The sequence below is a fragment of the Camelina sativa genome, chromosome 13 (genome assembly GCF_030686135.1).
Source record: "Camelina sativa cultivar CO46 ecotype springtype chromosome 13, ASM3068613v1".
NCBI classification, from domain to species: Eukaryota; Viridiplantae; Streptophyta; class Magnoliopsida; order Brassicales; family Brassicaceae; genus Camelina; species Camelina sativa.
Window position 1 is genome coordinate 115,430 of NC_141892.1, and position 20,713 is coordinate 136,142.

The window sequence follows — 20,713 nt, forward strand, 5'->3', positions numbered from 1 at the left end:
TAATATATCCGTCCGAAGGCCTAATATACAAGACCAAATCATTTGGGCCATTTACTGTAATAATCAGATGAACTGCTAAACAAGCATTTATTGGGCTTTTCGTGAGATATGGTCTTGTGGTAACATAGATTACTGAATTTTGTAGTGCTGGATCAACAATAATGAATTTTGTAGGCCTAATCCAAAACCAACATCTTTGAACCGTTTGAACTACTTGCAAATTTATTGGCTGTGGAGTGTTTAAATTTCATAACCAAGATTTTTTCTCCTGCTGGGATTTTCATAAACTATATAGTAGTATTATTCTGTGTTGTTTGTTTTATTATTTTCATTTATGGGTTGTTGCAGAGCTTTAACTTCGACTATTTTCTTTACCATTATATATTGCAATTCATACTCACATCACCCTATATGTGGGGTGGGGACTTCATTCCGTATTGATATTTCTAATTACACTTATTTATTATTTTATTTATAGGTCAATAATAAGCAATCTCACGATCAATCAGTGCGTGAGCCTTCTTCACCCTTGTCATCAATTATATATGATGGCTCTTAAACTATACAGACATTTCATTAGTTAAATATGGACATCACCGTTTAATTAATTATTAGTTTGAATTAATATCACCGCTTAATTATTTGTAAGCAAGAAGACAAAATTATCCCGACTTATGCTGACTCACTCCACATACTCAACAATAATATTAATTTTTAAAGTCCATAACAATTATTTCAACCTGTGTATGTATATATGTATGTATGTATGTATGTATAAAATGTAAAATATATGTTTGAAATTAATTTATGAGAATCTGAAATATTGAAGAGTTATCAACATCAGGATATCGTCAGACCAAACATATGAGATCATAAGCAAACCATTATTCAGCTATTTTATTTAGTTTTTTATACTAATACTATTATTTCTTACACTTGAATGTGGACGCAATATCAATTTATATGGCACACATTTAAATGACACAATTAAATGAATAGAAATACTACTAGCTAAGCTAGCAAGGAATGGTCGTGGGGAATACTCTATATGGAGAAACCAACCAAAACATGTTGCAGTGCCCAAGGGATACTGCTTTAATTGTGCGGGCTCCCCCTTTTGGACCTTCGATGTAGTCGACTCCATCATCTTATCTCCTAGTATTACAAAAACATATCACATGGAGAAACAAACCGATTTATATAAACTGTTGGCGTAATTTTATGTACTAATTTATCAATTTCCATTAATAACGCGACTCAGAAGATGGTTCTCCTCACAAAGATGTAATTTTCTGGTGTTGGGGATGTTCAGAGGGATTGTCCTGGGAAAAAATGAATCGCAACCACGGAACCACCTTTTAAGAGTTTTCTATATATAAGAATGATAGTCAAACAAAGATGATACTGTCATAATATTAAGGCGATGTTCCTTAGGTGAACTAAACAAAATATCTAGATACAGTATCAAGACGCAGTATCTAGGCGCAAAATCTAGATGATGTTCGTTTGTGTTATTGGTTTATGTATCTATAAATTGTATCTCGATTCAATTATGTTTGTTTTGTAATTTAATATCTGTATCTGGATACAATATATGTAAAATACCAAAAAGCTCTTTATTTTATGTTGAATATGTTTTAGTGATTTAAATTTACTTATGTTTTTTTTGCTTATTTTCATATATATTAAATACATATTTAAAAATGAGATTTTGTGTTTTTGGTAGAAAAACAAAATTTTACAGTTTTGGCTGGAAAACAAGATTTTGCGAGTTTGGCGAGAAAATAAAACTTTGCATTATTTTGCCGAAAAACGTAATTTTGCGGTTTTGGCAGAAAAATAGATTTTGTGGTTTTGGCAGAAAAACAAGATTTTGCGATTTTGGCGGGAAAACATAATTTTGCGGTTTTGGCGGAAAACGAGATTTTGGCGGGAAAACATAATTTTGCGGTTTTGGCGGAAAAAAAGATTTTGCGGTTTTGGTGGGAAACGAGATTATGCGGTTTTGGCGGGAAAACGAGATTTTGCGGTTTTGGCGGGAAACCGAGATTTCGCGAGTTTGGCGGGAAACATAACTTTGTGGTTTTGACGAGAAAACATAATTTTGCGTTTTTGGCGTGAAAACGTTATTTTTGCGGTTTTGACGGGAAACGTAACTATGCGGTTTTGACGGGAAAACGTAATTTTTTGGTTTTGGCGGGAAAACGAGTTTTCATGTTTTTGTGTTTTTTGGTAGGAAAACAAGATTTTGCGGTTTGACGGGAAAAGCGAAATTTTGCGGTTTTGGCAAGAAAACGAGATTTGCGGTTTTAGAGAAAAATGAGATTTTGCATGTTGGTGGGTGAAGAATTAGAATTTTAGAGTTGTATGTATATTAGAATTGAGAAAAAGATATTTTGTAATTATTTAATTAAAATAGGGGTATTTTTGACTTTTATAAATTATGGATAAGTTTACTTCATCCAAACTCTCTAAAAAATCTCATCCAGAAATTCAGTTTTTTTGGATGAGTTTTTAAAATGTATTCAGATATTGTATCTAGATGAGTTCTTAATTGTTACTAAACGAACAATAATAAACATTTGGATATTGCATTTGATTCACCAAACCAACCTGATCTAAGACGAACAGAAAACCACTATAATTTAATTGGTAGCTTAAAGCATTGTGTTTACTTATTCGGTTATATCATTCTCTTTAAACACCCCAATAGTAATATTTTTGGTTGTATTTGTTTGTCTGATAAAAATCTATGTAATCTTTTTTTTTTCATATTATTTAAACTGTGACTTTAATTTATATTATTTTTAACATATTTTTGTAAACAAAGATGGTTTAATCCGTTTGTAGATATCAATTCTAAAGCTTTTTGTCGTCTACTGATTTGTATTCGTATCATTACCATATTATCATCCAAATTAGTTTATAGAAGTATGTGGTTGATGTTTGACAAAAAAAAAAAAAAGAAGTATGTGGTTGATATTTGCAAATGGTTGGATATTAACTTGCCTAGCAATAAAGTTAGAACCGTTGATGTGATCACCCGAATTTGTTCTATTACTTCTTTAAGTTTTGTCCTTGTCAGAATATTAATTAGCTGCATTTTACTTCTTTTTTTTCTTTTTTTTTTGTGGGCAGAAAGCTGTAGTACTTTCTTTTTTTTTTGGAACAACATTTTTCATTGTCAACATTTTTTTTGTACAACATAAAGCTGCATATTACTTTGAAACAAATTTCTCGCGTTATTAGACCAAATTTGTCTATTACGTGACGTATCAGCATAGTTCTTATTCTGTAATATTCTATTTCACGAGTTTTCTTCAAATGCGATATTATAACCACTTCAGATCAATAATAAATTTTGCCGTAAGATATTATATAACGTTAAACATTAGTCGTAAGAATATTTTACACTAAAAAAAGAAGCTAATATTCGGTAAGAGGACAAAGGGGAACTAATCATACTTTTTTTCTTTTTAATACTCGCTCCTAATAATATACTACTATTTAAAATCATGCATGTGTGATGTGTGTCTCTATATATTAAGAAAGATGTCAAAACAATCGAGATGTGTTTCGTAGGTTAAGTGTTTGTATAATTGATCTTCGTGAAACAAAAGGATGGTAAGTGTGGTAAATGGTTTATGTAAATCTCTCTTAATTACCAGAAATAAACTTGAACAAATATTAATTAAGGATTCTTCTGGGTTTTTTTTACAATATGAATACATTATCGAGGACGGACAAATACTATAATTAGATGTTGGATTAATCTAATTTTATAAAGGTCGTCAGAAGTCAGAACATTTTTTTAAACGTAAGACAATATAATGCTTACGGGAGATACCTAATATGTTATCGTACGTTTCTTTCTCCTACACGAAAGACATTTATTATTTTTTTTCTTCCGGCAGCCTTATATTCTCTTGAATTACGTGTTTAATAACCATTTTATATATAACAGATTACAAAGTCATTATAATATATTGGACCTCATATATATTCCATTTGTAATTCATGAGTTCCATAGTTCTGATATCAGTCATCCCTATAGACAGCAGTACACCATGTATATGCTACAAGTCTTTTCTTTGTTTTCACCATTTATAATCAATTTCCAGACTCAGCAAGAGAGGTTGTACGTCTATGTTGAGTATTTTATATCATTCATGTAATTCATATGTAGAAAATATATCGTTAACTTGCGTCGTCGTAAAAATGGGATACAAAGTTTTTTGGTCATATAGCGGCGAAATAATAAATGTATTCAATTACTCATGGGTAGATATTTCATTGGAACAACCTTTCGAACCAACGAAGAAAAAGGGGGCAGTCAGTTAGTTATATTTGTTCCATTTTTATATACAAGTGATGAGCCAACCTTTGATTTCATTACTGGAGTATGTATTATTATTTTAACGAGCTTCTCTCTTCTTAATTCTTCTGAAAAGAAGCTTCGGTGAAGTACGTAGCATCAGGTCAAAACGTACAGCGTGACAGCGAAAATAATAACGTACGAACAATTATCTAATCTTTTAACTTTTTTTATTTTATTTTTGTGTCTGGATAAAATACAAAAGAAAAAAACAAACAAAAATATGAGATTGATGTATATTTTGTTCTACACTGTGTATGTGCGCGGTGGGTAGGTGTAGGTCACGTGGTAGATTTTCTGATAAATTGACACAACAAATTTTATCTTCTAGTAAAATAGATAAATCGAAGGAGATTTTCTCTTATCTTATTATTCATTAGGTTCGATAGTCATACATATATATAGTGAAGAACAAGGTTTTAATATATTAAGACTAAACCGACTAAGTACAAAAGAGGTGGCCGATGGGCCTTATTGTCTTGGACGTACATGGGCCGTGTATGGACCGTGTATGGACCGGTTATTGAAATCCACTCCAAATGTTTTACAACACTCCCTTTGGATGACATAACCGTGTCGATGCTAGGAAGGATCTCTGTAATGCGCTTGGGAGTGCTGCCTCATTAAAACGTTACCAGAAAAACCCATTGGGACAAAACCATGGTGAAGGAAAAAGAGTACAACATGCATTACTCCCCCTATTCCAAGCATCCCTAGAAGTCCTTAAGTCTTCGCATCCCAATATGGTGCATGAGCTTCTTGAATGTTGATGTCGGCAATGACTTAGTGAAGAGATCGGCTGAGTTGTCGCAGGATTGAACTTGTACCACTTGAACTTCTCCGGCCTTTTGTAGTTCATGTGTGAAGAAGAACTTAGGTAAAATGTGTTTCGTCCGATCTCCCTTAATATATCCTTCCTTGAGCTGTGCGATGCAAGCCGTATTGTCCACGTATATAACCGTTGTTTCCTTATCGTCGGTCATGCCACAATCTGTCCTGATATGTTGAATCATCGATCTCAACCAAACACATTCACGGCTGGCTTCATGAATTGCTAGAATCTCCGCGTGATTAGATGAAGTGGCCACAATGCTTTGCGTCATAGAACGCCACGAAATCGCGGTACCACCGTGTGTAAACAAATAGCCGGTTTGAGACTTTGAATTATGTGGATCAGATAGATAACCTGCATCAGCAAAACCAACTAAACCTTCTTTGTTATGGTTAGTATAAAATAAACCCAAATCTGTCGTTCCTTGTAGGTAACACAACACATGTTTAATACCGTTCCAGTGCCTTTGGATTGGACGAGAGCTAAATCTAGCTAGGAGGTTCACAACAAAACATATGTCTGGTCTAGTGTGGCTAGCCAAGAACATTAACGCTCCTATAGCACTGAGGTATGACACTTCAGGACCGAGAACTTCTTCATCGTCCTTCTTTGGACCGAATGGATCTTTATCCAAATCAAGGCTCCTTACAACCATTGGGCTAGTCAATGGGTGAGCTTGGTCCATATTAAACCTCTTGAGTACCTTTTCAGTATATGCCATTTGATGCACAAGGATTCCATCATTTATGTACTCAAGCTGCAATCCCAAACAGAATTTAGTCTAGCCTAGGTCTTTCATTTCGAATTCTTACTTTAGATATTCGACTGTTTGGGCAATTTCACCAGAGGTTCCAAGGATGTTTAAATCATCCACATACTGCTATGATTACAAACCCTTTGTTTGCAAACTTCTTTATAAAAATACATGGACTGATATTGGCTAGGTACTCACTTAGTCTACTATACCACATTCGACCACTTTGTTTCAGTCCATAAAGGGATTTGTCTAGCCTTATAAAGTATTGTTCTCGAGAACCACTCTTATCTTTGAGCTCAATACCCTCTGGTAATCTCATATAAATCTCATTTTCCAGTGGACCATATAAATATGCGGTTACAACATCCATTAACCGCAAATCCAGTTTTTCTCTTATAGCCAGACTTAGCAAATATCTAAAAGTCGTTGCATCCATCACAAGGGAGTATGTCTCCTCATAATATATTCCTGGTCTTTGAGAGAATCCTTGTGCTACAAGTCGTGCCTTATATTTCACGATTTCATTACTCTCATTTCTCTTCCTTACAAAGACCCACTTATGTCCTACTGGCTTTATATCGAATGGTGTCCTTAAGATCGGACCAAACACATTCCTCTGCTTTAAAGAGTTTAACTCCACGTCAATGGCTTCTTTCCATTTCAGCCAATCTTTACTTTGAGTGTACTCTAATATAGACGTGGGTTCATGATCCTCATTTATTTCAAGTGCTACCTTATAAGCAAATACATCATCGATGTCGACATCTTTACGGTTCTATTGTATTCCAGACATGATATAATTGATTGAGATCTGATTATTATCAATACCTTCAGGTCCTTGAGGTTCAGCATCCCAAACCTCATTCTGTACCTTAGGATTTGCGCAGCCATGTCTGTAATTTCCTTAACCTCCGTTTGATTTGCACTTCTCTTAGATTTTTGAGGGTTCTTATCTTTGGAACCTAATGGTCTACCACGTTTCAAACGGGCCTTAGACTCTGTAGCAACTTGATTATTGTGTTCCTTCTGAACATCAATACGTACTGGTGCATTACAAGCTGGTATGTACGATTTTGTTACTCTCTTTGGGTCAGCAAAGGAATCTGGCAATTGAATAGATAACTTTTGCAAATGTATAATCTTTTGGACCTCTGCCTCACATGCTAGAGTCTGAGGATCTTGCCAATTTAAGGATGTTTGATTCCATGATATTTCCTTGACCAGCTTGTTATTCTCTCCACCTAACATAGGAAGTTCGGATTCAACAAAGTGACAATCCGCGTATCTGGCCTTAAATAAATCACCCGTAATTGGCTCAAGATACTTAATAATGGTGGGAGAATCATATCCAACATATATTCCCATCCTCCTTTGAGGTCCCATCTTAGTTCTCTGTGGTGGAGCAATTGGTACATAGACGACACACCCGAAAGTTTTGAGATGGGATATGTCTGGCTCATGACCCGTTAGTAATTGGGATGGTGAATACTTATGTTCACTAGATGGCCTGATGCGTGTAAGCTCAGCTGCATGTAATACTGCGTGTCCCCAAGCCGACACAGGAAGCTTTAACCTCATAAGCAATGGCCGAGCAACCAATTGAATACGTTTAATGAAGGATTCTGCTAATCTATGGATATGTGCCACGGGATGTTCCACACTCACCCCCATGGACATACAATATTCATTAAACGCTTGGGATGTAAATTCACCAGCATTGTCTAGACTTATAGTCTTAAGTGGAAAATCTGGAAAGTGGGCTCGCAGACGTATAATCTGGGCCAGCAATCTAGCAAACGCAAGGTTTCTAGTTGACAATAAGCAAACATGCGACCATCTGGAGATGGTCTTAATCCTTATTTTTACGGCCACTGTAAAGATCATTGATCTCTTGTTGGACAATGCAATTGAGATGATTCAATTTATATATGTCAAATATTGAACTTGATCAATTGACCAAAAGTGGTTTGTATTACACTATACAGTGATCAATTGAGACAGGGGAACCAATTCAAATATCTAATTTAAAAAAAAAAAAAATTATGCTGACTTTCCAAGTAATTAAAGTAAAATTTATAGTAACCATTTTGATTCTATTTGTCAATAAGATATATATATATATATATATATATTATATGAAGCAAAATTATTTTCATAGGCATTGTTTATAATGTGAAACATATATTGAAAGTACTTAATCAATCCCCTATATAATAAAATGTAAGTACACCATTTTTTTTGTAGACTATATAATTTTTGTAAGTTGGTTACAAAATAGGTTATAGATTAAATATAGGTTGGTTACAAAAAAAAAATAGATTAATTGGTCAATTTGTGGGCTATATGAATACAATTAAGAATATCCCAAAAAATCTTCTTAAAAAAATATTCCAATGATTTATACAATTTTCAAAAAAAAAAAATTTGATTATTTTATATATTGTTACACCATATACTGTTAGGCGTAAAAAGAAATAAAATTTTGGCAATTAATCACAATTAATCATGATTTTCAAGATTTTATTATGCAGTTGAAAAAAAATTCTTACCTAACATCCTTCCAAGTTTTTAATATAAATAATTCAAATCTTCATTCACCGAAATACATCTTTCATATTCATACCAAAAACAAAAAATTACAATAGTTTTTCAATTTACAATTTTTAAACCGTCATATAAATTATATTTTATTTTAAAATTATAATATAAATAAAAGGAATTTCAATCTGTGCTCTAGCACGGGTCTTAATCTAGTTGAAGTTTAAACACAAAAAAAAATTTCTTCTTATTCTTCAAAAGCATCAAAATATATATATACAAAAATATAGATTAATTTCCCCATAACAATCAAGACATTTTCAAACAAGTATAGAAATAAACAACTGTATTTTCTAATTAGTATTTGCATATGTTTTCCAAAAGTAGAAATTAGTTATTCCAAAAGAAGAAAAATTTATTTCTCCAAATATTGAAAGAAACAACTGTAAGAAATTACACAATTGAGCAAGAAATAAAATAGCTTAAGAATTGTAATAAAAAAAAATGAAAGAAATTTTAAAGGGTTAACGCAAGATTTGGAGTAACATTAATTCGAGGATTTATATAAACGAGTAAAGTGTTTCCGAAACTTATAGTTATAGTTGAGTAGAGTAGAGTAAAAAAAACGAACAAAACTGTATAGACAGTAAATTGAGCTCGATATAAACGAATGTAGAATATATTTTTGTTCATTAACCCAACTAAGCAGTGTACAATTGGTATTTGTTGGAAGAAAGTGTAGTCGTCGAACACTCCTAAGCGGGGGTGTACGAGTATCAAATCAGAATCAGAATGAATCTCGTTTTAACCATCCTCTTTGATCATCTCTATCTGTATAAGAATTAGTCATTGTAATTTTATAACAATAGCTGAAGATACGAATATACTAGTACTAGTCTATGACGTATATATGTGAAGAATATTACTATATATATATTTCAAAAGGCCTAAACAGTGGGAGATACCACCAAATCACGCAAAGACAACACCGACGAGGACACCTGTATGGTTGTAATTCAACTTACTGTCCTCTTCTTTCCTTTTTTTTATACATATTTATTGTCCTAATATTTTTTTATATTAACAGAAAATCTCTCACGTTTCGTCTTGTACCAAAAAAAGAAGAAGAAGAAGAATCTGAGGAAGTTACAGAAAGACCCTCATCTCCTACCTCAAGATAGAGCAATATATATGTTATGTAACAACTCGATACAGAGCTTGACTTATCTCTTACTTATCCAAATCCCAAATTTGTCTCTCTATCTGTCTGTCTCTTTTTGTTTTCTCCCCTCCCACAGGCCTTTTCAAAGACCTAACTAACTGAGATCCCCTCTCCCTCCCTAATATATATATTTTTGTTCAAATCTTTTTAGCTTCTCTATTAATAATATCAATACACACTCTCTCTAAAGACTAAAGTTGTAGTATTTCCTTAATAATATCTTCTTCTACCCTGTGTATTGTTGTTGTTGTTAGATTAAAATTCCTTCGGCAATGGTTATAATACAGAATTCAGTTTGTGGGTACCGGAATTAAAAGAAGAAGAAAAAAATGGAAGATCGTGAGACGACGACGGTGACGGAGGTGGAATTTACGGCGGAGAACCGGCGCGGTGGATTGCTGTTGGGAAAGTACGAGGTAGGGAAACTGGTGGGATGCGGGGCGTTCGCGAAAGTGTACCACGGGAGGAACACAGGGACGGGCCAGAGCGTTGCGATCAAAGTGGTGAGCAAGCAGCGGCTGCAGAAAGGAGGACTCAACCCAGCTAACATCAAGAGGGAGATCGCTATCATGCACCGCCTTCGCCACCCTTGTATCGTGCGCCTCTTGGAGGTCCTCGCCACCAAATCCAAGATCTTCTTCGTCATGGAATTCGCCAAGGGCGGCGAGCTCTTCGCCAAGGTCTCCAAGGGCAGGTTCTGCGAGGATCTTAGCCGCCGCTATTTCCAGCAGCTCATCTCCGCCGTCGGCTACTGCCATTCCCGCGGCGTCTTTCACCGCGATCTCAAACCCGAGAATCTCCTCCTCGACGACAAGCTCGATCTCAAGATCTCCGATTTCGGCCTCAGCGCTCTCGCCGATCAGATCCGCCCCGACGGCCTCCTCCACACCCTCTGCGGTACCCCGGCTTACGTTGCCCCCGAGGTTCTCGCCAAGAAAGGCTACGACGGCGCTAAGATCGACGTCTGGTCGTGCGGGATCATACTCTTCGTCCTCAACGCGGGGTATCTCCCTTTCAACGACCACAATCTCATGGTCATGTACCGGAAGATCTACAAGGGAGAGTTCCGCATCCCCAAGTGGACCTCCCCGGATCTCCGCCGCCTCCTCACCCGGCTGCTTGACACCAACCCGCATACCAGGATCACGATCGAGGAGATCATCCACGATCCCTGGTTCAAACACGGGTACGACGACCGGATGTCCAAATTCCACCTCGAGGACTCCGATATGAAACTCCCCGCCGACGAGATCGATAGGCGGATGAACGCCTTCGACATCATCGCCGGATCCCCGGGGTTCAACCTCTCCGGTCTGTTCGGCGACGCCAGAAAGTACGACCGAGTTGAGAGGTTCGTGTCGGCGTGGACGGCGGAGAGGGTGGTGGCGAAGCTGGAGGAGGAGATCGCGGGGGCGGAGAGCCTGGAGGTTGCGAAAAAGGAGGCGTGGGGGATGAAAATAGAAGGGCAAAATGGTAATTTCGCAATGGTGGTTGAGATAAAGCAGCTAACGGACGAGCTTGTCATGGTCGAGGTGAGGAAGAGGCAAAGAGCCACCACTACTGCTGCATCTGGACGCGATTTGTGGACAGATTCGATCAAGCCTTTCTTCCTCGCCATTATGCACCACCACCAACCACAAGAACCATCGGCATCTCAAGTAAATACGACGCCGGTTAGTCTAGTAGGAACCAGCAGTATCTATCATTCATAAGAAAAAAAAAAATTATTACCCAACTTAAAAAAAAAAAAAAAAAAAAAAAGTAAAATAATATCCCGGGCTATCTGTAATTGTTTTCTTTTTTTGCCCGGAGTATATTATATATCTCTGACATAATTTCAGCCATGAAATCCTTATTTTTAAGGATAATTTGGTAATAAGTATGTTTTCTTCTTATGTAATCACTATTATATTTTACATCAATGGAAAAAAACAGATAAAAATGATCTCATTGGAGTACATTGCCCATCCATGGATGATCAAACAACAAAACCTTCACTGATCTAACGTACCGCGGATGTCAAGTATGCTATGTGTATAAGACACTCTTACTTATTGCTTTTTGATTTGCTATTTTATATCCACCACTCATTTTTTTATACATACACATTCACCTTTTGAATAAAAAGTTAGTTTTGAAAACTGGTAACTGCTGTGAGATTGCAAGTACAAGGACGTCAATAGGTGAAAGCCAACTGTGCATATTTGAGCCATGAACTACATTTTCACCTTTTTTTTTTTTTTGATAAGTAGAGAGCCTGTCCTCATCACATCATTTGTGAATACTATTTTAATTTATAGCTGGTGGACTTTAACATTAATCCTATCGCATACATGTGGTGTTCATATAGTATACACCAATAATTCACTCATCAATAATTTCTTTTCCGGGGGTATCCACTTTGAATCCATTATTCAATAATTCAACTTTAGCAGTTATGATTAATTAACTACTTAATTGTGGGTGTTATATGTAATTAACATGTCGACATGAGAAAAAGAAAACATAACTGCTGTGTAGAAAAGTAGGAAACACCCAAAGGCAAGAGTCTTCTTACTTAAAAAGTGGGTGGTGGTTTCCTTTGGATCTCTCTCTCTTTCAATCCAATTTGTTGGCCCACTGAATAGTAGGAACCGGATTAAGCAAGACACCTAGAAAATTGACTCTGCTGCACTCATCTATGATTTTTGATTTGACCAACTGATAAAAGTATGGTTGGTGTATCCATCCATCCGATTATGGGCCGAGCGTGATTCATTGGAGGCCGTAAATTCATTGAGCTTGTTCCTTCCGGGTCGTTGTTTTACGAATCGGGCCAATCAGAATCATCCAACCATCAAACACATTTTCCAACCCATATATGAACACATGATCTTTAACAAATAATGTGGCAATTTAAATGTTCCATTTTGTTTTACAAAGAAAATAATTCGAAACGAAAGTCTTAGATTTATTTATTTATTTTCCCTCAGTCCGCATACACATATAATCTCAAAACTACTTAATTAACTGGTCCTTCCTCATACATATGTCATGAGTTCATCATTATTATTACACAGACACGCCTCCTCGAACACAAGAAACACCACGTCTTAAAGACGAGACTCGAGAGAAAAATACATAAACTAGACAAACACTTTTTGGTAAAACAACAATATTTAAAAAGAACACACAGAAAAAGAATAGTACTATATGCTTCTTCAGTGCCAAGCCAATGCAATGTCGATCAAAGCCGGCCTTATGCTCTCCTTCATGACTCTCTTATACTCCGCGGTCTCTCCATCGCCCTTCTTCAAAACCACCATGTGAAAGCTCGGCGCTATCTCAAACACCTCCGCTTCCACCCCTGCAGCCTCAGCCGCCATCTTCACCTTCCATCCTTGTTCCTTGGTCCTCACTTTCATCTTGAGCTCCTTCCCTATCTCCACCAGCTTCTCTGTTATCTCAGACGCCTCTCTGTTCGTTGTAAACCTCATCTCCTCCTTCTCCTCTCCCTCCTCGAACAGCCCCGAGAGATCAAACCCCGTCGACAGCGATATTATCTCAAACGCGTTCAGGTTGATACACCGCTTCTTTTCCTTCTCTGCACTTGCGTTAGCGTTTGCCTCTGCCTCTGCGTCAACGTCAACGTCAACGTCATCTTCATCAACCGATCCTTTCTTCTGCTCTTGCTGCAGGCCTTTCCGGAACCAGGAGCTCTTCATTATCTCTTCAGTTGATACTCTGGTGTTGGAGTTGGGATCCAAGATCCTCTTGAGCAATCTCTTTGCCCCAGGAGCAAACCAGTTTGGGAACTTGACCTCGGCTTTGCCAATCTTCTTGTACAGCTCCATCAGATTGGAATCACGGAACGGGAGATAACCGGCGAGCAAGACGAACAGTATGACTCCACAGGACCAGACATCGGCTTTGAAACCATCATAGCCTTTCCTGCTTATCACCTCAGGTGCAACATATGCAGGGGTGCCGCACGTGGTGTGAAGCAACCCATCCTGCCTTCTAGAGTCGGCAAGAGCGCTGAGACCAAAATCAGAGACCTTAAGACTCCCATCCTCGTCCAACAAGAGATTCTCGGGCTTCAAGTCCCTGTGGCATACTCCACGGCTGTGACAGTAGTTGACAGCGCGTACAAGTTGTTGAAAGTAGCTTCTTGCAACGTTTTCGCTCAGCTTCCCGGCAGAGACTTTGTTGAAGAGCTCACCTCCCTTGACGTGGTCCATGACGAAGTAGATTTTAGATTTAGTGGCCATGACTTCATGGAGCTCGACGATGTTAGGATGGCTAAGGAGACGCATGACAGAGATCTCACGCTTAATCTGCTCGGTCATACCAACTTTGAGGATTCTTTCTTTGTCGATGACCTTAATAGCAACACTATCACCAGATTTCAAATGCCTGGCATGGTACACCTTAGCAAAGGTACCCTGACCAAGAAACTTGCCCACCTCGTAACGGAGCATCAGCACAGACCCTTTCTTCTCCATTGACTCTCTCTCTCACTCACAGACTAGACTAGCTAGTAGACTATATTAATTTTTTTTAAAAAGAAAACCCTAGAATATACTAAAATGCTGACAACATAAAAAGAAAAAATGTACGATGATGAACTCAGGAGGACTCAGGAGGAGGAGGAGGCGAGAAGAGGAGGATCAACCGTCTTCGCAGAGATCATGCTTCCAAGTGGCGTTTTTTCTAGCATTCTGAGAAGAGGAGGAGGAGGGATGGAACCAGGGGAGAAGGGTGGTGGAACCAGGGTTTAGGAAGCGGGTGTCATGAGGGAAGAGGAGCGAGGAGGACAAGGGCCCAAAGGGAGAAGGGATGTAAGAGATGGTGGGAGAGCACTTGTGTTCAGCTTTCAAATACATGTTTCTGCATTCCCTGGATCCGTAATTTGGCTTGCCACACTCTTCCTTAATTACACAAAACAAACCTCCTGAAAAAAATATAATAGAGAGAGAGAGAGAGAGAGAGAGAGAGCAATCAAACAAATGAAATTTTCAAACACTTATGAGAAAGAAAGAAAAAAAAAACAATAATTCCACCAAACCCCCAACACGGTTTGTTGGATTGGGAATGAAAAAAAAAAACAGAGGAAAGTCGCAATCTTCTAATACCCGCCTAAACAGAGAGATGCAAAGCCGATAGAGTAAATGATCTAATTGAGTAGAGAGATGGACATCTATGAACGAGAGAATATAAACAAACAAACAGATCCAGAGATACAAAACAACCTCTTTTTTTTTTTTTTTTTTTTTTCTAACTTCAGATTTGGTTTTCTCCGTCACGGAGGGAGTCAGGAGATAATAATATAATAGATCCAATAGGAGGAGAAAGCAAGAATAGATAGATCGATAGATAGAGCATCGAAATCTCCCAAGTAGAAGAAGAATTTACCTCAAATTTGATAAGAGCGAGCGGGGGCTGCGGACAAGTTTTGTTGTATGCGGGAGAGAGAGAGAGAGAGACAATAGAAAAAAGAGACGACGATTACGAAACCCTCTCTTCCTCCTCTCTCTCTATATATATACTACTACAAGAACAATAGTAGGACCAAGGCAGCCGAACAAAACCCCCAAGTTGGCTGGCTGGCAGACTAAGGGAGGATTTGCGAAAATGCCATTCTTAGTAAAAATTCATTTTTTTTTCTAATTAAAACGAAACAGAAGAGCCAACCTGTTTTCCTTTTTTTTTTTGGTCGGAACCTGTTTTCCTTTTTGGACTAACCCGTTTTTTTTTTGTCATCTTTTGATGTCTGCAAATTGCTTATTGGTTGGTTAATTGTGTGTTTTTCCGTTTAATTACTGCTAATATTATAACTTATCACTTCTTCTTCTTCTTATCTTTCATCATTAGCTACCTTTTGCCACCAAACACTTTTTTTTTGTTTGTTTTTAATTTTGCCAGCTCACGAGATATGCATTTACTGTAGTATCGTTTTCAACATAATCTCCTTTCCTAACAAATGTTTTTTTTTTTTTTTATAAGATAAACAAATAAGGTTACAAATCGTCTTTACTTCATCATGACTCACATACTAATATAGTATACTATATAAGTTGTATAATATATTTATGACTTTTGAACCAAATGAGTCAAACAGATTTATTTACCTTTTAGTAATTTTGATGAAAGATTCTTCAACTTGATAATGTACATAGTGACGAGGTGGCACGTAAGCCAGAATATCCTCCTCCAATGCTGCTAGCTTTTTTTAAACTCTAAAAAAAAAGAGATATATGGTGACTCAGGCGTGTCAACTTGCTCTCTTTCTCTCTTGTCTTTTACACGTGTCTGACATTCATTCGTCTCTGGGACCCGTTACGTAGGCTGGTACATCAAAATCAGGTTGGCTGCTACCAACCCACAACGGGTCGGGGTAACGTTTTAGTAGTTTTTTTGAGAAGAAGAATATGGTTTGGTTACTACGCACACGTTTTGAAACTTAGGGAAACAGAGACATGAAACTATTTCAATAAGGCCAAGTATAATAAAATTATTAGCCAAAAAAGCTTATATGTAAAATGGACAATGGGCCTTAAGCGTTTTTCAAAGCACACAAGAATCACGTTTATATATATATATATATTTTTGATCAGTAGTAGTAATTTACATGATCATCAGTCACCAAATCAGCTTTATCGATGCTGGCATGGGCGTGTGTGAATCAATTCACAAGGAAAACAAGAGGTGCCGATTTTACGAATCTGCCAATGGCTCAACCTCCAGCGCAGGAATGTAGACACCTTGGGTGGCTGGACTTGGACAGACGCGGAGTATAGAGCAGACGTCTTTCTTTTCCAGAAACTTCTCCAAATCCACAAGCATCAGGGGCCCGTATTCAAACACCATCTTCTTGCACTGTTCGGTACCATACATCATTAAACAACACACACCACACATCATTATTTTTTTTTAATAACTAAACTCGCTTATATATGTGTGGTTTGTACATCAAAGTTCTGTTTAGTTAGCTAACCTTGTCCTGGTAATTGTTTAGCGACTTGCACTCCTTGAGAAGTAAGCGGATAATCTTCAGCTGCAAGATTAACAACAAGGCAACAACCAAAAGTCTTATGAGATCAGGCAGCAGTAGCAATATCTCTCTCTCTCATTCTAAGTTATAGTAGCACAAGGAAGGGCGCAAATGTAAACCTTAGTCTCAGGATCCTTGAGTTTGGATACAACCTCAGAGACAGTCTGGCGGCAAGCCTCGCAGTTTCCTTGATGGACTTGTGAAGCAACAAGGGCTTGGCAGAGGTTAAGCTTTTTGCAGATCTGGTCTGATTTGAGTACAGAGACTTGTGTGAAGAAAAGCTGGGTATAATGATCCACCATCGAGAGACACTGCATAACAAAGCAGCAGAGTTGAAGTTAATACTAATATAGAAGAAAGAAAAAAGAGTAATAAAAACTCAAAGATGGGGGAAAAAGAGACCTGTTTTTTGAGAGGAGGAATCTGAGAGCAGGTGAGATGAAGGGCCTCAAGGAGAGCATTCTGATTGTCGTAATCTTGAAGGTAGTCAATGGCAAGGGTAACATATTTGTCACACAGTTCACAAACTTGGTTCTCATCATCATGAGCAGAGTCTGCACCAATCATATACACATAGCAACAACTCTATTAGATTAGATATTTAAAATCAAAGACAAACGTATGTTTACGTATGGGTGTAGCCTTAGGATCTGTGAATGATGAATGCTTATTAAAAAAAAAAAAAAAATTAGAATTCAACATCTGAAATGAACGGATTAACGAATTAAGAAAAAAAAAAAGAAAAAAGGCACGAACCGACAAGGATGATGGGGTTTCTAGTAGCAGAAGACAACCCCAAGAGGAAGAAGATGACTATGACTCCAGATCTACCGCTCATGATTCCACCACCCATGAACTGAATCTGAGACATACAATTTTGGCCGATCCACAACAAACTTTTTAGGTCTACAACATGATTCATTCATTCAGGTTCTCAAAACGCGAAACAGAGATATATATAGAGATGGCAGAGGTTTTCTTAATAACCAAATCTTATTAACAATAATAAAGCATCTCCATAGACTGAATCTTTCGATATGACAAAAAAAAAAAAAAACAAAACATGGGAGAGATGAAGAAGAAGAAGAGCTTACCTTTTTACACGGCCTCCGACGAGATTCTGGCCGAGAGAAAGAGATGTGTTGTTATGTTTTTTTTGTTTTTTTGTTTGTTTTTTTTTTGGGTCAATTTGATCGATTAATAATATCTGAGAGAGCAACCCGATCGATCTTTCGATTAATGACGATGCTTCTTCTTACTTTGTTTTTTGCCCTCAAACATAGATATATTTACATTTACACGGCGCTCTCCTTTTTTTTTAAAGCAAGAGTTGGTCGTAAGTTAACACACATATATGATTGGTCCTTTCCTTTTTAAAATTTTTTTCTGCCAATATATATAATTGCTGTAGCTAAACTAGAATAATTCCACCATTAATTAATTTACCTTCAAACTCTAAACAAAATTGTTTGTTCAATTTTTTTTTCTTGATACACGAATTACTTGGTAAACCTATACAAGCGCTCTAAACAACATTATTGTTCCTCTCGTTTTCAAATCGCCATCATGTTCGTATATTGTCAAGATCATGTATGTTCTACTAGTTCCTCTACGTACTCCTTAATCGTTCAATAGTATTATTGACTATGATCTGACCTGTATTCGCTGAGCTACTGCTTTGGTCACTGCCGGGATGCCATCCCCAAGATTGTACCGTATACCTTTCATTATTATTTTCTTAAAAGGTTATTGATTATGAGGACTAAGTTTGTTTTGTCATACATACATACGTATAAGTTACCTTTATCCAAATTTACTCACACAACTAACTAATAATTCATGTTTTTTTCTAGGTTTTGGATGTTGAAGCAACGTATTAATGAGGGGGAGGGGTATATATATATATATATATATATATATATATATATATATATATGAGTATGACATACTGAAAGAAATGAATGGCAATAGAATGGACCGACCATGGGGTGTATGTATATCGAGGAAAGCAATGCCCGGTGGTACGTGGAGCACATGTAAGATGCATGGGTCGTTGCTCATTTAGTCACACATCCTGCTGCTTTCCAATTTAACCACAATTATTCAATTTATGTGTGTATTGTTTTCAGCTATATATAATATGGCCCCCTTTACTCTCCACATAAATTAAATGCTTCTCCAATTAATAACCACACACCTTTCTTCATAATTTCAACCCTTGTGCGCTTCTTTGTGTATAAGCAATGTATATTATTTGGGTTGTAAATGTTCTAAATAATATACATTGCTTATACACAAAGAAGCGCACAAGGGTTGAAATTATTATTTGGGTTGTAAATGTTCTTATTGGAGTTTACCAAAAAAAAAAATGTTCTTATTGGATGAATTGTACGTGATTGCTATATACATTTGATACAAATATCTTGCAGTACATGAGTCTTTAGCCCTCCTCATCATCATTCATATGTGAGTTTTTCTTTTCTTTTCTTTTCGTAGCATCGAGTGGTTGGTTACTGCGCCTCTCAATAAGGGTCTCTAAACAAGTTTCTGAACATTATCATATCGAGTGGGTTACTGCCACGGTACTTAAAAGGCTTGGACCACAACATTTTTGAATTTTATAATATATCTTTACAAATTGTAACCATGACCTATTTAACCGTACAATTGAATAAATATTTCATTTCCATCAATGTTACATTATGCTTATCATATAGTTTCTATAGACACCAACCAGAACGAAACAAAATAAGGCAAAAAGTAAAAACCGTACCAAAGACACTAGGCACCATATATACTTGATAGATATTCATTCCATACGTCTCATGCATAAATCTATCTTTCTTTCTTTATTTCTTTCTTTCTCTCTCTCGCACTCTCCCAAGCCATAATGCCAAACAGTGGATCTGAGCGGGATCCGCCAGTGAGAAAGCAAGACACAGCCACCTTCTCCAGCAAGCTATCGTCGACTAAACAACGCTTTTCGTCGGAGACAGCGGCAGCATCAGCTTGTCCTTCCTTTAGAATTTACTACTACGACGGAGCCGCCGGTTCCGTCCCATTTGAATGGGAATCTCATCCAGGCACACCCAAACACCCCTCATCTGAGCTAGCTGCTCTGCCACCACTCACTCCTCCGCCGTCCCACTTCTCCTTCTCCGGCGACCAAATCAGCCGCGGTTCGAAAAAGTCCACCAAGAAAATCCTGGCACTAATCCCGACAAGGCTCTTCTGGCAGTCGGGCGAGCATAACAGCAAGGTGAAGAAACTGTCGGCATGGTCACCACCATCAATGTCGGAGAGGGTGTTGATGGATGAGAATGAGTACGATCGGTTCAAGATTCAAACAGAAAGGAAGGCCATGCGAAGATTCTCATATTTCGACTCTTCTGCTGCTGATCACTACCCCATTCGTAGATCACAATCCACCAATTGCTTCGGAATCCGCAGATGTTTCATCTGATCATAATTTCCGGTTGTAAACTTGGAAAATAAAACGTGGAAATTTTACATACTCTTTTTCTTTTTCTTTAATATATATATATATATTTTGTGTTCCATATATCGTATTATTAATATTGAAATATTTAATCTAAGTTGTGTCGGTAATGCGACTCCAAATCTTCTATTGCTTATCCATCTTGTTAAAAAAGGAAAGGCACAGTTACGTAATTGATCAGAAAGATTAATAAATTAGTAACTGGTCGCATTCATCTGGTTTAGTGCATTACTTAAACTTTGACAAGTATTGGCCCAAAGTCTTTTATATATATATATATTGTTTGATTATGGTTCCGTGTAAATTGCAAATGTGGAGTTTGAACAAGGCTTCTTTTGTGTTAAATTAAGCTGTCTTCCAAGCAAAGAAACACATGCAAAAACTTAATAGCATTTGGTGGTTGTTTCTTCGTAATTTAATTGATACTTTTGTCGATTATGATTGGTTTTCCACGATC

At 37.1% G+C, this 20,713-nt stretch overlaps 1 protein-coding gene and 3 pseudogenes across 5 annotated transcripts; 2 read left to right on the forward strand and 2 right to left on the reverse strand.

Moving 5' to 3' along the window:
* Positions 1 to 9,458: 9,458 nt before the first annotated feature.
* On the forward strand, positions 9,459 to 11,674 carry LOC147929062 (CBL-interacting serine/threonine-protein kinase 14 pseudogene; annotated as a pseudogene). Its single transcript, XR_015578431.1, has 2 exons — positions 9,459 to 9,510; positions 9,590 to 11,674. The product of XR_015578431.1 is annotated as a CBL-interacting serine/threonine-protein kinase 14 pseudogene (transcript).
* A 1,036-nt stretch (positions 11,675 to 12,710) lies between these two features.
* LOC147929063 (CBL-interacting serine/threonine-protein kinase 15 pseudogene) lies at positions 12,711 to 15,489 on the reverse strand (annotated as a pseudogene). 2 transcript variants are annotated; one of them, XR_015578433.1, is made up of 2 exons: positions 15,119 to 15,489; positions 12,711 to 14,634 (listed from the first exon to the last, which is right to left on the reverse strand). The product of XR_015578433.1 is annotated as a CBL-interacting serine/threonine-protein kinase 15 pseudogene, transcript variant X2 (transcript). The 2 variants fall into 2 exon arrangements; XR_015578432.1 differs by having other exon boundaries at positions 12,711 to 14,657; positions 15,119 to 15,409.
* Positions 15,490 to 16,191: 702 nt separating this feature from the next.
* LOC104734123 (uncharacterized) lies at positions 16,192 to 18,127 on the reverse strand. Of its 2 annotated transcripts, none has more exons than XM_087482103.1 (6): positions 17,852 to 18,127; positions 17,514 to 17,619; positions 17,160 to 17,311; positions 16,877 to 17,068; positions 16,701 to 16,760; positions 16,192 to 16,582 (listed from the first exon to the last, which is right to left on the reverse strand). In XM_087482103.1, the coding sequence occupies exons 2-6, from the start codon at positions 17,608 to 17,610 to the stop codon at positions 16,421 to 16,423; spliced, it is 663 nt and encodes a 220-aa protein (XP_087338229.1). In that variant the 5' UTR covers positions 17,611 to 17,619; positions 17,852 to 18,127; the 3' UTR covers positions 16,192 to 16,420. The 2 variants fall into 2 exon arrangements, with proteins under 2 accessions (XP_087338229.1, XP_087338228.1); XM_087482102.1 differs by having other exon boundaries at positions 17,514 to 17,663.
* A 1,356-nt stretch (positions 18,128 to 19,483) lies between these two features.
* LOC104709026 (uncharacterized) lies at positions 19,484 to 20,378 on the forward strand (annotated as a pseudogene).
* Positions 20,379 to 20,713: the final 335 nt, after the last annotated feature.